Raw genomic sequence first — 17,545 nt, 5'->3', positions numbered from 1 at the left:
CCCTACCTTTGCTGCAACGATGCTGAGGCCCATCCCATTTTGCTTTTTAAGAGTCACAGTGATTATTTCAGGTTCTTTCCTCAGAGGCTGAGCCTGAAGGACGAAAACAAAGGTTTATTTTATGGCTGAAATGAAGTGTTTCTAGCTTAGACAGTCATGTGGTAAATGGAACAGACAACGAGCAAGGATTACAGATACTGCTTATGGAGTAACCCGGGAAAAGGATCAATACTCTCGACTCAAGAGCCTCGAAGATGAAACTAGTCATAAATGCTATTGAAACGTTAAAGAACTTAATTTAGAAAACAAAACTACACTTCCATTACTATCAGATTGGAAAAACCCAATCATAGAAATGAAATGAAATTGTTACTTTACCACCTTTCAAAATAAATTACTAGGTGTTTTTTAAAGAAGAAATGTAAACCTATTTTCCACCATCTATGGGGAGGTCAGCAAAAGAGTCATAACAAAGATGATCACACATCTGTCTCTTGGGAGAATGCAGGCGCCATCTGAGGTCAGGCCACCCCATGATGTGGGCACCACCGTTCCAAGTACTTTGGGTAATAAAGTCACGGCTCAGGGGCGGAGGTCAGTTCTCAAACTGACCCCTAAGCAAATGAGGAACTGCCCACTGAGGCTACATGTTAGACACGTCACACCTCACCCAAAGAATAAACAAAATTACAGAGGAAAATTACCAGCACATACACACTGAGGGATAATTTAATCAGATACGTTAAGTACGAAGGCACATTGCCAACAAGTGGTAATTATACATGTGGGTTGTTAAGTTAGAACCAAGGTCAGTGAGAAAACGCTTTAAGGAAAACAAGCAAGATTAGGTGACATTACAATTTTTTTTTCTTTTAGATTAAGACTTGAAAGCTCCTGAAGGATCTCTGAATACACTAGGAAGATGAAGAAGGCGTGATCCCATCTACGAAGGGACTTGCTGTCCTATAAAATATGGGAGTTGGGAACTGCTATCACTCGGGATGCGGCAAAAAGCTCGCGAGGCCGAGAGAAAGCGTGAGAGGCACACTGTCGGTGTGTCAGTGGACACACGACATCGGCTCTCCGATGGGACGGAGCTACCGTCCACTAACTCAGCTGCTGGAGATGGCAGGACACACACTCTGGTCTAAAGCAGGCTACTCAGTCATCACAAATAATTACTTGGAATTTGATATACAAAACACATATTACATGCTTTAAGTATTGCCACCTTACACAAACCATGTTTTCTTAGAAATTAGGTATATAATAGGCACACAGTTTTGACTGCCTACTGGTTGATATTTGAGGGTGGTACAGGAAGTCTCTGAAGCTTCAGAAGGTATCTGGCTGTTTTCACACACCAGAATCTCTAAATCTTGGCGGGTCAGGCGTGCTAGACAATTCCATGCCTTCTGAGAATCAGTGGACAGATGAGTAAGTGGCCACATGCAATCAATCACACATAACACACTGACCCTGACCCATAGGAACCTCAACAAAAGTACGGTCACATCTCTTCGCTCCTTCAAACCCTTAAGTGGCTTAAAGATGAAAACGGCAATTATAGAAAGATATTTAAATGAAACTCAATAACAAAGTTCGAAAAGGGAAAATTTCATCTGTTTCTATTAATCGGAGATATGGCAGTCTATGTCATACAGGACAACTGTGTCTGCTGTCATGTTCTAGGGCACAGGGAAACATTCTCTGTTGTTTAAAACTCTCTGTGGGAGGCAAAGCAGAATTTTCCATAAAATGTATGAAGCTAGCAAATACTAGGATTGACTTCTCTTCCAGAAGATACAAAATATCAGCAAGTGATTTGATACGTATTTAAAACAAGGTAGAACCAACTATAAGGCGAAAATATTTCTACCAGAGAAAAAATTTTTTTTTAAATTTTTATTTATTTGAGAGAGAGAGCAGGGGGAGGGGCGGAGGGAGAAGGAGAAGCAGACACCCTGCTGAGCAGGGAGCGCACTGTGGGACTTGATCCCAGGACCCAGAAATCATGAGGAAGGCAGCCGCTTAACCAACTGAGGCCACCCAGGTGCCCCTAGAAAAACATTTTCTAATAAAAGTCGTAAGGCTATTGTATTAATATCTTTTAAAAAATATGTATTAATATTAAGGCTGGTAATAGCTGTGGGTAGAGGAGTGCCTGGGTGGCTCAGTTCGTTAAGCAACTGCCTTCAGCTCAGGTCATGATCCTGGAGTCCCGGGATCAAGTCCCGCATCGGGCTCCCTGCTCGGCGGGGAGTCTGCTTCTCCCTCTCCCACTCCTCATTTGTGTTCCCTCTCTCGCTGTGTCTTTCTCTGTCAAATAAATAAATAAAATCTTTAAAAAAAAAATAGATGTGGGTAGAAATATTCTTTATTTTAAAAAATACTATTTGTTTATGGACAAAAGTGTATAGACACGGTCTAGAATCATGGTTTCAGATTTTTTAAAAATAAAATTAGTGTTTAAAGGTGATTTTAAAATATTTTTGTCACAACAATGCTCACTATAATCAAAGAAGGAGTTTACGTTACATTTTCAAACTGTAAGGAATACAGGTTAGTCTGTACTCCGCCTGTCACCCTCACAATACTTACCAGCTCCGTGTTCTCACGCAGAAGATGGCTCTCGTAATCTGCACCCTCAAAATATATTGTCCAAGTACCTGGTGAGCGTGCATGAGGAATTAACCTGCAAAATCCTGAGGAGAAAACAAGCAAATTATAAAACTGAAAAGCACAGCATGTCAGCCACATAATCTTCAAGAAGGGAAGCAGCATCATGTGTCAATTGCTTAATATCTAAAGATGACATTATTTTTTCCTACTCTACATACATTCATTCCCTCTCAAAACTGAACTATCAGACATTTAAAATCATTATTTGTTTTCGTCCAATGGAATTCAACAGCAAGCTGAAAAGTGAAATTGGTCTCCCCTTCTTTTTTTTTTTTAAAGAACTTCTCTCCTTACTTCTGTGAGAAATCACTGAATTGCATGGTAACTTCTTCCTTGCTGACCAAGCGCTCAACAGCACCCAGAATGCCTTGCACAGCGGAGACCAGAACCGCCACCAGTGCCCATGTCTGCCCACAATGTCACAGCCTGGGCTCTACGGTTTTCAGGCAGGACTCTGACCTGGAGGATGGACCTCTTCTCATGACTCTGTCCAAATTTCCTTACTAGCCACTTAAATTTCACACAAATAAATTGCAGAATCATTTTATAATGTTTTAAAGAGTATCTATGACATTCCCATCATGAAGAAATGACATCTGTACAGAACTAAGCCTTTTGATTCATAACACGTCTCTCTCATCATTTTGTCAGATCTTATTCTGTGTTTCTCGGGAATTTCTTGACAAAGTCGTATCACACAGGCCTTGCACAATTCTTAAATGTTCTCCAAAGCAGTCTGGTCTTACTAGTATTAGCAGCCAAACAACCACGCAGAGCACAGGACGTGCCCGACGTCACACTGACCGCTCTCGCCAGCAGACACAGCCTCAGCTAGTCCTCAGGACTGGGACTGGGCACCACTCTCCCACTCTAGGAGTCCACCAGTGAGGGGAGGCTGCCCATTATTTGGGGGCACTTACGAGGTTTTTTGCAGTAAGGGGAAAAGGAGACGTCACAAAACCAGTTAAAATAAAGATATAAACTTAGAGTATGTTTTTTTTTTTAAATCACTGTTTCAACCCATTTTCATTAAAATACAACCTACAACTTCTCTTTTCCCCACTTGAGGGGACTGTGATTATCACGATTTTGAAATGAACAATTTTTATTATTTTCTTATTTTTTTCAAATGTCAAGGCTGGATCACACATCAGACAGACATTTTCTGCTCTCTTAGGTGAAGGAATGCATCTCCGATCAGGTATGAGTCTGTGCTGGTTTTATAGCCTTCTCTCACACGACTATGTTACAGGACAAAACAAAAGGAGCATAAATCGAGAACACATAGTACTTCTTTATTTGGCTTACAAAGAACTGAGCGTGAAGAATTAAAAACACTGATGTCATACAAGAAAACACCCAGTTCTTTGTAAGTCTTGTAAAGGCACCTCTGTAATAGGCTGTGTTACCATCTGACACATATGGAATAATGTGGGGACGCCAAGACCATGATGAAATAGCACATACGTCCTGAAATCAATCATTCAGGGGACCCGCAGGGGAAGTCACAGAGTAAACTTCACCAACAAGGCAAGAGCTCACTCTTCCCAACTTGGCCAGCCTCTCCTCGATGGCACACATTACAAAACTGACAGCTGTGTGCACACCGCAAATCACACATACAGATCTGAAAAATGCTAGTAAGTTAGTCTTCCCATGTGCGCCTTCACAAGGACTCGGTGCTGAGCACCCGACGCCCAGTGGCCCCACGTTAGGTGCTGAGGGGTACGGGGAGCCTGCCCCCACCCCGGGACTGCAAGTGCTGAGGGGTAGGGGGAGCCTGACCCCCCCGGACTGCAGGTGCTGAGGGGTAGCGGGAGCCCGCCCCCCGGGACTGCAGGTGCTGAGGGGTAGGGGGAGCCCGCCCCCCGGGACTGCAGGTGCTGAGGGGTAGGGGGAGCCCACCCCCTGGGACTGCAGGTGCTAAGGGGTAGGGGAAGCCCGCCCCCCCCCGGGACTGCAGGTGCTGAGGAGTAGGAGGAGCCCGCCCCCCGGGACTGCAGGTGCTGAGGGGTAGGGGGAGCCCACCCCCTGGGACTGCAGGTGCTAAGGGGTAGGGGAAGCCCGCCCCCCCCGGGACTGCAGGTGCTGAGGAGTAGGAGGAGCCCGCCCCCCGGGACTGCAGGTGCTGAGGGGTAGGGGGAGCCCACCCCCTGGGACTGCAGGTGCTAAGGGGTAGGGGAAGCCCGCCCCCCCCCGGGACTGCAGGTGCTGAGGAGTAGGAGGAGCCCGCCCCCCAGGACTGCAGGTGCTGAGGGGTAGCGGGAGCCGGCCCCCCGGGACTGCAGGTGCTGAGGGGTAGGAGGAGCCCGCCCCCCGGGGCCTGCAGGTGCTGAGGGGTAGGAGGAGCCCGCCCCCGGAACTGCAGGTGCTGAGTAGGGGAAGCCCGCCCCCCCCGGAACTGCAGGTGCTGAGTAGGGGGAGCCCACCCCCCGGGGACTGCAGCTAGACCCCAGAGACAGACGGATACACGTGCTTCAAGCGCTGTCACAGAAACATCCCGAAAGAACACAGAATCACTTGTGGGGAAAATGGCTGAAGTGTCAGGAGGAGGCGGAGGTTTTCTAGACAAAGGGCTGGCTGGCAGGAGTGTGAATGAAGCAGTGGGCACGGGCGGGGGGGCGGGGGGGGCCACAAAGGCCCGTGGGGCCACACAGTCGCAGTTAGTACGAAAGACAAGGCTGGGAGCGGAGGCTGCGCGCTCGGATCCTGGGGCTGAAGGGGCAGGACTGCGGGCAGGAGAGCCAGCAGTGACGGGCTGCCAAGCACCGGAGGGCCTCGCAGGGTGGGGGCAGGGAGGGCGGCCCGGGAAGCAGCCTGCCAGAGCACTGCTGCTGTAACCCACACGTGGCTGCGTGGGTGCTGGGGACACACAGCTGATGGGCATGGCCCTGCAGGTGTGACACGCGGTGGTGCCCGCCTGGCAGCAGATACCCCTGGGCTCGGCACACCGAGGCCACACGCTGGTGCCACGGACCAGCGCAGGCCCCCTCTGCGGGGACGGAGAGTTCCCCCGACAGCAGCCCTGCCCCGGGGGCTCCCAATGCCCGACCGAAGCTTTTGTGGACGTTACCGCAGCCCGCACCTCCATCCTCCCTGCTGGTCCCAGACAGGAGCCCGGCTTCCTGTCCCAGCCCCTGTCTCCTTCACACAAGGCTCCTCGAAGACGCACGTGCCTCAGCTCCGCTGCTCGGAGGATGGTGTGGAGAGGAGACAGGGTCCGCGTTCCCGGCATGGCTACAGCCACATTTGCCGGTGGATGAACTAACACACTACCCTTTTGTTACAACAAGGCTTTGGAAAATGGAAATTTTAAACTATCAAAACCTTTAAAGACATAAAAATCTATTTATTGTAGCATGTGAAAGTCACTGAAATGAAAAATCACACTCACCACGCTTATGTAGATGAACATAAAACCTTAACTTTGCTATTATTTTTGTTTAAACTCCTGAATTTTGAATGTTTTTCTATTCATCTGAGCTCCACGTTACAAAACACAGACTGGGACTGAATTGTGGTCTAATTTAAAAGCTTGTGCTTCAGGTGTAAGTGTGGTATTTGGGGGGGAAGAAACAGGGGGAGAGCGAATGTCAAGCAGACTCCCCGCGGAGCAGGGAGCCTGACACGGGGCTCAGTCCCAGGACCCTGAGATCATGACCTGAGCCAAAACCAAGAGTCGGACGCTTCAACCGACCGAGCCGCCGGGCGCCCCCTAAGTGTGGTGTTTGTATCAGCACAGTCCAACAAGAGCATGTGAACGGGTGTAGGATGAGACCGGGGAGCTCGCTGCCCTCACACTCCTCAGCACCTGCAGTCTGGGGGGGGGCGGGGCTCCCCCTACCCCAGCAGGACCAGCTGCAGTCTGGCTCACGCACACATCCAGGCGCCCCGGGGCTAAGCGCCCCACGGGCAGCTGGCCTGGTCCTCACCACATCCTAAGCCCCTGCTGCCCACGTGCCCGTCTTACAGACGGAAGTCACAGGGGACAGAGCTTGGGTCCGAGCTGGGAGGGTCTGACTGCAGCACTCATGCTGCCCCCAGCTCTGCTGGTAGCAACACGACGGACAATTCAGTTCTAGGGGTAAGCCAAGCTCCCGGGCCCACAAAAAATGGAGGGAGGAGCAACAAAAGGTCCTCCTTCCTCGCGGGCCTGGCAGAAAGGTGGCTGTGGCAGCGGGTGGGCCCAGCCAGTGCCCGCGGGAGGGTCACAGCACCCCCCAGGGACTTCATGGCGGGACACTGCTGACCCCTTGTCACCATGAAACGCTTACTTCCATGTCCTGGAACACGGTGTGTGCTCCCCACGTGTGGACTGCCCCCCCCACACACACACACCCCACTCCCCCCACCCCCCCAGTACGAGGCTCGGGTCATAGTTCAGACGCCAGGTCCAGTAGGTGAGACTCACCTCTCTGGCACAAAGGGTCTAAAAACTCTTGTAAACCATTTGGAATGTTCCTGACAACATCGCAAGAGTAGCCGTCTTCTGGCAAAAGAAAAGGCAGCTGCAGATCGGGGTCCTCTTCGAGCTGCACCTCCCTCCCGTCACTGCGCGCCAACTCATCAGCCGTGTTTTCAGCCACGGCCACCACGTTTTCGATCAGGTCCTGGTCAGAACACAGACGCACAGTGAGAACGGATGCCAACGGACTGGCACTCAGATCTCCTCGTGCACAGTGTGGCCACACACACGCAGGCAGGCTGCGAGCAGGAACAGATTTCTCAGTGTGTTAACGTCACTTCGCAGAGCAACGGATCACCTGCGAAGTACACACTTCAAACATATGAACCAAGACAGTCATAATCAATCTCAAGTCATCTGCAGCCTTAAAAAGAAATTATTCAATCACAAGAAAATGGTTTCCCTTTTCCAAAGTAGTCATTTTTTTCCCTGCAATTTTTTAACATCCAGGTGCTAATAATCCTATTTTTGTAGAATTTTTAATGACAGAAAAAGCTCACAGTGGAAAATGTAAAAAAATCGGGACAAAAATACCTATTCCCAGCTAATCGGAAAGCTCCCACACCTTCACTGTAAAGCTCGAGGAAGTGAACACGGCACCTCAACTGCCCCCGGTTCAAGGGATGGAGAAGCAGCCCCTCGTCACCGTCTCCCTCCCTGGGTCAGCTTCCCAGGCTTCTCCCACCACAACCCCCACCTGTCTGCTCGTGAAACCCGTACAGACGGAAGCTCTATTTACTTCGTGCCTGAATTCTGTGCATACGGCGCAGTGCGTGTCATCTGCCGTGCAAATTCACGCCTCGGCGGCGATAAGACCTTCTACACGCTGTTCTGTCGGTGGGCGTCTGCTGGTTTCTGATCCTGGGCTACTCCGTACACGTCTTTTGTTGGCACCAAGTCAGGACTAGAGGTCAACCCATGCACCTCATGCACTTCCCTCGTCAGGACTCCTGCCTCGAGCGGACTTTATCCGCGGATGGTGACAAGCAGTTGCAGCCTTCCTCGCCCTCCACACAGCAGCTGTAGCCCACGCCGTGGACTAGGCCGCTCACCCTCCACTCCTCCTCTCGAGAGGCATGATGCCAAACCTCGATTCCCACCAGTCAGCTGCACCTGCCCAGGTCAGGGGGCCCCCTTGCCGCGCTGCTTGCTGTTGGCGGCACACGAGGATGGGCGGTGGATATGAGGGGCACTCTGCCTGCGGCACATGGATGTCTGCGGCCGTGGCAGGAACTCTCGGGCCTGAGCCTCAGGTCCCAGGGGAGAGCCTGGGAACCAGGGCAACTTAACTTCCTCTCCCCCAGTCCTTCCAATGACTTCCCAAGAACCTAATTCCCTGAATTAAATCCCTTCCTACCTAAAATGCTTGTGTATTTTGTACTTCTTGTACCGAATCCAAACTCAAATATCAACAAGAAAAATGATCTTATGAGATGAGATTACGTAGCTTATTTATTAAAGAAACAAAGTAATTATAAATGTCGACTCTCCCTCACTTTTTTGAACCAAAAATTTCCCTATGCAAACATGTCTCATGCTGTGTGGGTAATATGTGCCACTCACCGTGGGGATAAAAGGCTCATCGGGTGCACAGTGGTAATTCTGTAATAAGGCTTGAAGTTGCAGTGAATTTAACTTAAAGCAGGTACTGTTTATATTTGGAATGTCATCAGGTGCATATTTATCCATTGTAAGCAAAGTGGTTGCCTGTTCAAAAGAATAAGTAACAGGAGATATGATTCAAAAGTATTTCATAAATATTCCCCTTTATGTAACATTTAAAACTGTAATAACTTGCTAATTTGATTTTGAAATGCAGAATGTCTTTCAGGGAAACACACTTCTATTAACATTGAATTGAACTGAAAAAGCATTGTCTAGTGAAGGTTTTCAGCCAGTTTCTTAATTTTACTAAAGTATAGACATTTATATTTTATATAAAAATGTAAATGAGATTCATTTATGTCCATAAGTCATTTTTAAACATTCTTTTAGAAACTGTAAACATTTACATCATAACCATTCCGATTACCAATTCCTGGGGTCTGAATAAAGTTTCATTGTAATGACTTGTTTATAGCCAGCTGATACAATCCAAGGAGGAGGATAGTAGCCTCTTTCTATACTAAATTACTTTAAAAGAGTTTAAGAAATTGAGAAAAAATGCAAAATTACACACTGTAATAATAACAAAAAAAATCTGTCCTAGGTTTGAGGCTGCAGATCTCATTTCCTTGAGGGTGTCCCATGTGGGCTACATAGTGGCTCCCTGAGAACCGGCCGAGCCCTCAGCACACAGCTGTTGAGTGCTCCTCTGTCCCCTTCTCAAGTCTCCTGCCCTGGCCCTTTGGGGTGTGAGGACTGCCGAGTGCTATGCTTAGACCCCTTTCTCCTTCTCTTCTGGGCATCCACTATGGGTTTTTGCTTTGTGGTCACTTGGCTCCGTATGCTAAAGACCGAAGTGTTACCCAGTTTTAAACTGGAATCCATCCATTCAGTATGGAGCTTCACAAAATACACCTACTGGCCTCAGAAAAGAACCCTTTAAGGGCACTTACTCTACTGCTTACCACCTGCTACGGGCTCACCCGTGTCCCCTAAAATTCATACACAGAAGTCCCAACCCCGTGTGCCACAGAACGCGACCTTACTTGGAGAAAGGGTCTTGACGGAAGTGAGCGAGGACAGCAGGTCTAACATGACTTGTGTCCGTATAAACAGTGGATGTGTGGAGACACACATGCCCACAGGGAGAACACCTGTGAAAATGAAGGCAGAGAACCACCCAGCCCACACCGTGACCTTGGACTTCCTGCCTCCTGGACGAGGAGACAACTGTCTGTCGCTGATGCATCGAGCTTGTGGAAGTCCGTCCCAGCGACCCAGGCAAACCAACACGCCAGTGTTCCCTTAGCTGTGCACACGCCACACCCCGGAGGGGTACTGAACTGGCTGAATCCGAGTTCTGACCCCGGAAAGAATGAAAGCCACCGATGACGAAGTCCAGGGACGGTGGGGAGGTGAGACTCGGGAGGCCCACCTGCACTATCCGGCTGAGGTGACAATCAGCTGCCAGCTCTAAGCCCTGCTTCTCTGCCCACGCTTCCACGTGTCCCAGCTGCTGGCGGATAATCGCCCCCCAGTAGTGAGAGCACAGCCCCGACTCGGGATCGGTCACCAGTCTGTTGAAGAGCCACATGTTGACGAAGTGGAAGAGCTGGGAGAAGAGCTGGATGGTCAGGGCAGCGTTGACTCGGCAGCGTCGCAGCAAAGACATGGCTCCCGTGAGCGTGTGCAGAACGTCATCTGGTCAGAGACGCGGGATGAAAGCAAGAGTCTTTTGAACGAACGGTGAATTCAGAAAGTGGCAGTTACGGTAAGAATGCCTACCGGGGCACTTTTGAGACACCGGTCTCTTCAGACAGGAGGTGACAGTGAGGTGTGAAACCACACACGGCTGGTAACTACGCACACCGCAGCTCCCCCCAAGACACCTTCTGAAAAACCATGACACACCAACCCAGAGCTGTTCTTGAAAGAGAACAGACAGCAGTTACGATTTACTGAAGAATACCAAAGCCAATAGGTTATCTCATTTATTTTGAAAATACCTCCTTCTTATGCATGTGAAATATTAAAATGGAAGTTAAACAGAAGGAGGGAAGAAGGAAAGCCCAGAGAGAGAGAGAGAGAGAGAGAGAGAGAGAGAAGGAGAGACAGGGAGGGAGGAGAAAAGGGGCATCCTAACCTATTTTTGGTCTTTGTAGGCTGTTCTCTTCAGGGTCATCCAGAAAGGCTGGCATATAATTATTCAGTTCTGATTGAAGACAATGAACCAGGTATCTGAAAAAACGTAGGCAATTTGAATAACCTCAGCAGGACACACTGCTATTGTCAGACATGACATGCACAAGTGAAATAGTTTATACTGTTTAGAAATATTTTCCATTTACAATACAACAGTATTGTATTCCTGAAACACAGCTAATAAATTCAATTTCTTAAATCAACACATTTGGCACATAGTTATTCATGCTTCTCGCTATTCATCTTTAATTAGGATAAATAAAAACCTTTAAAAAAAAAATCTCTACAGAATAGTGCAATCTCCAAAAACGTGCTCCTTACTTAAACGCCATTTGAACCAAGTGTGCTAAAACGTCTTGGGCATCCAATGTGATTCGACTAAGATCTCGGTCCTGTTTAATGAAGTTGAGCAGCTCAGATGCATTGGCCATCCAGAAGGCAAGTGCCCCTGCAATATTCTTCTGTTTCTGTAGACAGAACACATTTCCATAAGCGATCCAAAGACAAACAAAAAGAATGAAAAAAAAAAAAAAAAAAAAGGAATGCTCTTGAAAAGCTGCTGGAGATAGACCAGTACCTTCCCATTGTCACCAAGGTATTTAGCACAGATACCAGATATTTGCAAAGGAATTTGGATACATTCACAGCAATGGAACTGCAACATCTTCTTAGGATTCATGGACAGACACATGGATCCAGTTAGCTCCCATGTATGGAATCAGGGCCGAAAACAGAGATATCAAACCCTACAACACCCAATTGGAGATTGTGCATTATCTGGTAATCTGTGAAGTACACACGCGTCTATCCATGGTTACCCACAGCCACCCTGATACGCATAGTCACTGGCTCGGATGCCGAGCAACTCGGTATCAAGTACTGATCTATCACATCATCTCCCGACCACATGTGCAGGCCAGGCAACTTCAGATGAGATCCAAAGAATAGGAACCAAGGATAAACAAGAAAGAGGAGAAACAGAACTTTTGTCATTTCATATCCACACTGAAGTGCATTAAGCAGAAATTATGAAATGCTGATAAAGGTTGCACAGTCAAAAAAGGATTTAGTACTGCATGTTTCAGTTGCTGAATGAGTGTTATGAACCGTCCAGTCCGGTTGCTGGAGTATTGTGTTTGACATGGAAGCAGCGCGAGAAACTCAGCTAAGCCGACATAGCCAGGACCAGTTCCCAGCAGCACGTCCTACCTGATCAACCTGGTCTACTTCCTGGAGAAAAACAGACGAAGGGAAATCAAGCAGAACGAGAGAAAGAAACTTGTAAACAATCATGATAGTTTAAATAAATCAAAACACTAACATGAAGGTACGACATGAAGGTACGACATTTAGTTATGTTATTCCCAAATTACATATTCATTCCTGGCTCTGAAGCAGCTTTGGAAGTACATGACATAAAGGATAAGTTCTACGTTCTTAACACTGGCGCAGTAAGGGAGGGAATTCCCAGAATTTATATAAAGGAATGTGACAATTAACACAGGAACACACTGATCTCTTTAAAAGATTTATAAATGAAGGACTTCTTAACGTCTTTTAATGATATCGTGTGTCTGACTACTTAAAGGTATATAAGATGAGTGTCTATCCTCTAGTTTAATAGGATGAAAGAGACAGAAAGACCAACAGAAACAATAAAAATAAAAGTTAAAAATTTTTTAATGTATAAAAAACAACTATACTAAAACGGAGTAAATCGGTTTTTGAAAGTAGGTTTTTACAAATTTAAGCATTTATTCATTACTACGATTTTTCCCTAAAACTTTAAGGTTCCTCCAATCACATACTAACCCTGAATGTGTTTTAAAAGACCTGTTGTGATAATGATGATCTCACTGACTAGTTCAAATTCAATCAGAAAAAGTCTATCGGCAGTAGTCTGATGACAGGAGTTTCACAGTCTGAAACAGGCTTTAGAAACGCAAACATGAGGGAAGACAGACAATGGCTCTGAACAAAAGGAAATCTGTTTCTTTATAAATTAGTAAGAGAGGAACACAAAAATGGAATCCAAATAAAATGACAATCCTTTTTAGCTGTTTCCTCACTTGGGTAAAAGAACTGTAAGCTCATGAGATTCATAGGCTAACCCCTCAAACATAAAAGAAACAGTTCTTGAAAAATTTGGCCTTTTTAAAACAATTCTGAAGGAATCAACAGATTAGTTTGCTCAAGCTACCCTCACAGGAGGAAAACAACCAAACCATCTAATCATGTTGCTTCATAATATGTAACTAGAGTTTTATATTTCGTGGCCGAATAACAGCACTGATAAGTGGTTTGGAAAAACTTAAAATCTTTACATTTACTTTTAAGGACTTAAGATTAAATCTTCAAATTATCTATGAGTTTGGAAAACTGCTATGCCAATTTTACCAACTACAGATGAAGAGTACTTAAAAAGAAACAAACCATACTACAAAAAGAATACTCTTGGTTCCTTAAGCTGTCCACAGTTTTATGAAAGATTTTCAACATTTCATCATCACTGAGAAATGTCGTGATGTCCATCGCACCTAAATGAGTGCTATCAAAAATCCACATAATTACTACCAACACCACACACTCACACTAGAAAAGAGCCTTTGTAACCATGAGAAGACTCTAAGGAGGCAGCTGCCAGGGACTGGTGGAGGGGTTACGAGGGCAAACTGCTTCATGGGCACAGGTTTTACTTTCAAGGGATGGGAATGTTCCGGAACCACACGTGGTTGCTGCACGACAACACTGTGAACGTACGAAATGCTACTGAATGAGTCACCTCAAAATGGTTAACTTTACGTTAATGTGAAATTCACCTCAACATGCTACTGTTTTTGATTCTAAAAAAGTCCCCACAAGTCTCGACACGTTCTCACAACCACTGCCATTTTAAGGATCTTTACCGTGATCATGACGTTCCCACATTCAGATTACCTTCCCGTATTCTAACATTTGTAGGAAGAAACAGAAAACAAGTTTACATTTCTTTTCAACTTTTAAAGCTATGCCATTGTCCATGCTATTCACAGAACTTGCATTTCAGAAAAGACTGTGGAGGTCAAGTCCAACACACGACCAGGAGGGAACACGGAAGCCACTGGCTTCCTGGTGTGGGACAAGGGGCGCACTTACTGAACTGGCTCTGCAGGCTGTGGCTTACCTGGATCACCCCCTCCATCATGCTCACCATCCTGTTGACTATTGCAATCACTTTGTGAGTACGCTCGGTAGGACTGACATCCGGTCTGTACTGGCAGGACAATACATACCGACATGCCATATATAATACATATGTAGGTGACAACTTAAAATGGACTGTAGAGCTATTAGTATAATTGATAATGGCAGATAAAAATGAATCTTCAGCTGTGAAAAGATTTCAAAAAAGAAGAAAAAGAAAAAAAAGAACAAAAAAAACCCATGAAAATCAGATGGAGGAAAATGGAACAAGAAATAATTCACTAACAATGGAATCTGAAGTTACTCACAACTTTCCCTGAATTCAATGCTTGCAGGCAATATCAGTTCAGGCCCAGGAGCATCCTGAGTTCTGAAAGAAAAAAGTGGCCATCTCTTAAAAACAGGTCATGTGGCTAACAACATCACTAGCAATCTATGCGTATTTTGGCAACTGTTTTTACAGTCTCCATATGGTTCTTACAAATAATACACAGCCCAATGACTCCTGTTCACATGGAAACTGTTCAAATATTCAGACGAGCGTACTGAGAGTCATCATATCCGTACTCCTCACAGAGGTCAGTTCCCTGAAGTATCTGCTTCCATCCTGAGAACTGATCTGACCACGATTCTCTATTATTCATGAAGGTTTCGTGCGGAGTAGGGCGACCAGGCTGCCATGCACCTGCTACAGCAATGGCTCGAGTCACAGTGAAAGGCCACTGCTAGGAGACCCGAGAAAAACTAAACCACCGTGGGCCTGAAACCGAGCTCTCACACATGACAAACAAGTTCCTAAGAGCCAGACACTGCCCTTGGCTTCTGATAGAGCTCAGAGAAGATCACCCCCGCAGGCCCCTTCAGTCACTCCGTATTACCATTTCTCGATGCTCACAGGGAAGCCCGCCTTCAGAAGAAGTAATCCTACTCACACTTTTTCTTAAAGTCACATCAATTCCAGACACCTTTCATCATTTAGCCGGACACTACAAAAACAAGGCACTGCCGAGAAATATAAACCAAGGGCAACTAGTATTCGGGACACTTCGAAGAATTAGCACTGTACTAATGTTTATGTATTTCCAGGTATTCTGGGTCAAAGTACCTCAAAGTTTAGGTACATTTCTAGTTCTATAAAAGAGTTCTCCAAACAGTGGATCACCCTCCGTGTGATGGTTCACTGCTCCGTGAAATTCTTCTTTCAGTTATAAATATATACATATGTAGGTATGTGTCCACTGGGGCACAATATACAACAGGATTCTGTGTTGTGTACTGTGGTCAAACAACATCTGAAAGCCATTAGTAAGCACAGAATTTCTAAAATGTGTAAAATAATTACAAATCCAACTGAGATCTCCTTACCTTAGATGTATACTGTTCTCGATGGATGGTGTTCAGTTTAACTACTCTTTCATGTAGACATGCGATTAGAATTTCAAGCAATTTAATCATTACTCTAAGCTACTTGGCTACTAGCTGTATTTTATGTGTAACATTTGTAGGTCACCCCCCACCCCAAACAAACTGGCAAGTAATTAGATTCCTAAAGAGTTTAAATCTTTACCATTTAGCTCAGCTTTCACAGATGACCAGGAAAAATTTTACAAAATATGTCTTCGAATAGATTAAGAAAATTAAAGTTGACAGCAAAAGCAAAGAAACATGCGTTGTGCCTTCCCACAAACTTAACTGGAAAGTATAGAGTGGGGCTACAGTGACTTACTTCGGGATGAAAGAACTACTGAGGTAAATTTGAGCTCAGACAAAACTAAGGTCAGTATTCAAACACAGCTTCACATCTGCTGGAAGGGCGAGTCAACAGCCTTATCGGTGCTTATGAATTTGTGAGTTAAATGACAGTCATTTTCAGCAGGAACACTGAAGTCTACCAATCCTGGATAAACGGTGACGAACCTGCCTGATTTCAGGGTTTAGAGTCACGGCTGTGACCACTCATTCACTACATGGGCTCCTGTGACAACTTCTTTAAGAAAGGAGACGAGAGGGAGAAGAGCCCGCGATGGCCACAGACCAGTCACTGGTCCCCAGCAGCTCCCATCCCGCCACCCCACCTCCCCTGGCACTGAAGGAGCAACAAAGAGAAACACAGCAAGTTACCTCAAACTGTTTTAATCGTGAGAAGGAAAAAGAAAAGTCTTTCCATCAAATTATATGCTTCACAGTTTCTTATCCTGTCTATGATTAAACAATTTAGATTTAACTCAACAATTCAGGTGTAAAAGGCTCTTATAAACAACAGAATTTAAATGCCCAATTACGTTAACATGTCTCTCTTAACTCCTATATTTACAGACATCCAAAATTGCAGATAAGCAGTTACTTTCAATTTACTATCTATACAATAAACTGGATGAACGTTACCAATTGTTTCCTCAATTTAACACATCTGGTAAAAATAAGGAATTTAATCTCTCACCAAAAAAAAAAAAAAAAAAAAAGGGTCAGTGAGAACTTAAGGCACTCCATTATTCAAAAAGATGTCTTTCCTTGACTAACATCAGTATTTTTTTTTTTTAAGATTGTATTTATTTGACACAGAGAGAGAGAGAGAGAGTGAGAGCAGGAACACAAGCAGGGGGAGTGGGAGAGGGAGAAGCAGGCTTCCCGTGGAGCAGGGAGCCCGATGTGGGGCTCAATCCCAGGACCCTGGGATCATGACCTGAGCCGAAGGCAGACGCTCAACGACTGAGCCACCCAGGCGCCCCTAAAATCAGTATTTTAAACATATTTATTAAGACAACTTAGATTTTTATGAATATACCAATTAAGTGAAGCACTGCTTACACCCACATTGTATATGTGAAAAACAAAGACCAAAAATAGAAGAATCACCTGTTTCCATCACTGCTGTAGTACCAACAAAGTCGTACATACCTACAGCTCCAATAAAACCTGTAGTAAAACCTTTACTCACAGGATAAAATCAATCCGAACATACAATGAACCATCAGATGGCTATCTGACATTGTACTAACCTACTATATTTACTTACCAACTATATATATATATAGTTTACACACTGATTAATTTTGCATGTCCTAAAAGAATTATCCTAATTGCTCTTTCCTCTCCCCCATTTGATTTATTCACTCATTCAAATATTTATGGGCTAAGAACTATGATACATTGCTCTCAATCACCTTATAAATAAATAGAGGCACTCTTTACGATGCTAGTTTACCATTTGGAATATCTTATTCTAGAATACACCACCAAAAACAAGTACAGACACAGAAAGTAGACTTATTATTACATCTAAAAAAAATGCACACAGCCAACAAAAATCTTGAATAATAACCAAAAGTGCCGGATAAAAACAAGGGAAAAACCCGAGATTCCCATATCAATCTACAAACTGAATTACTGTGATAAACGGTATTAAAA

General features: G+C 45.4%; 1 protein-coding gene across 17 annotated transcripts in view; it reads right to left on the bottom strand.

The window, feature by feature from the left end:
• The window catches only part of AFDN (afadin, adherens junction formation factor), a 138,569-nt gene that overhangs the window by 39,399 nt on the left and 81,625 nt on the right, over positions 1 to 17,545 (bottom strand). For 11 of the 17 annotated variants that reach the window (XM_064598369.1, XM_064598367.1, XM_064598364.1 and 8 more), the window contains exons 13-22: positions 14,446 to 14,507; positions 14,118 to 14,323; positions 12,164 to 12,184; positions 11,276 to 11,421; positions 10,896 to 10,990; positions 10,188 to 10,453; positions 8,711 to 8,854; positions 7,094 to 7,292; positions 2,602 to 2,705; positions 7 to 93 (exon numbers count right to left, since the gene is read on the bottom strand). In XM_064598369.1, the coding sequence (XP_064454439.1) occupies positions 7 to 93; positions 2,602 to 2,705; positions 7,094 to 7,292; positions 8,711 to 8,854; positions 10,188 to 10,453; positions 10,896 to 10,990; positions 11,276 to 11,421; positions 12,164 to 12,184; positions 14,118 to 14,323; positions 14,446 to 14,507 (1,330 nt within the window). The remainder of the gene's footprint in view (positions 1 to 6; positions 94 to 2,601; positions 2,706 to 7,093; positions 7,293 to 8,710; positions 8,855 to 10,187; positions 10,454 to 10,895; positions 10,991 to 11,275; positions 11,422 to 12,163; positions 12,185 to 14,117; positions 14,324 to 14,445; positions 14,508 to 17,545) is intronic. The other 6 variants (XM_064598368.1, XM_045865893.3, XM_045865895.3 and 3 more) reach the window with 1 other exon arrangement.

This window comes from Mirounga angustirostris, unplaced genomic scaffold, assembly GCF_029215605.1.
Source record: "Mirounga angustirostris isolate CCGP_5_RB_7025 unplaced genomic scaffold, mMirAng1.0.hap1 SCAF_8, whole genome shotgun sequence".
Lineage (NCBI taxonomy): Eukaryota > Metazoa > Chordata > Mammalia > Carnivora > Phocidae > Mirounga > Mirounga angustirostris.
This window is presented reverse-complemented; position numbering and strand designations above follow the sequence as displayed.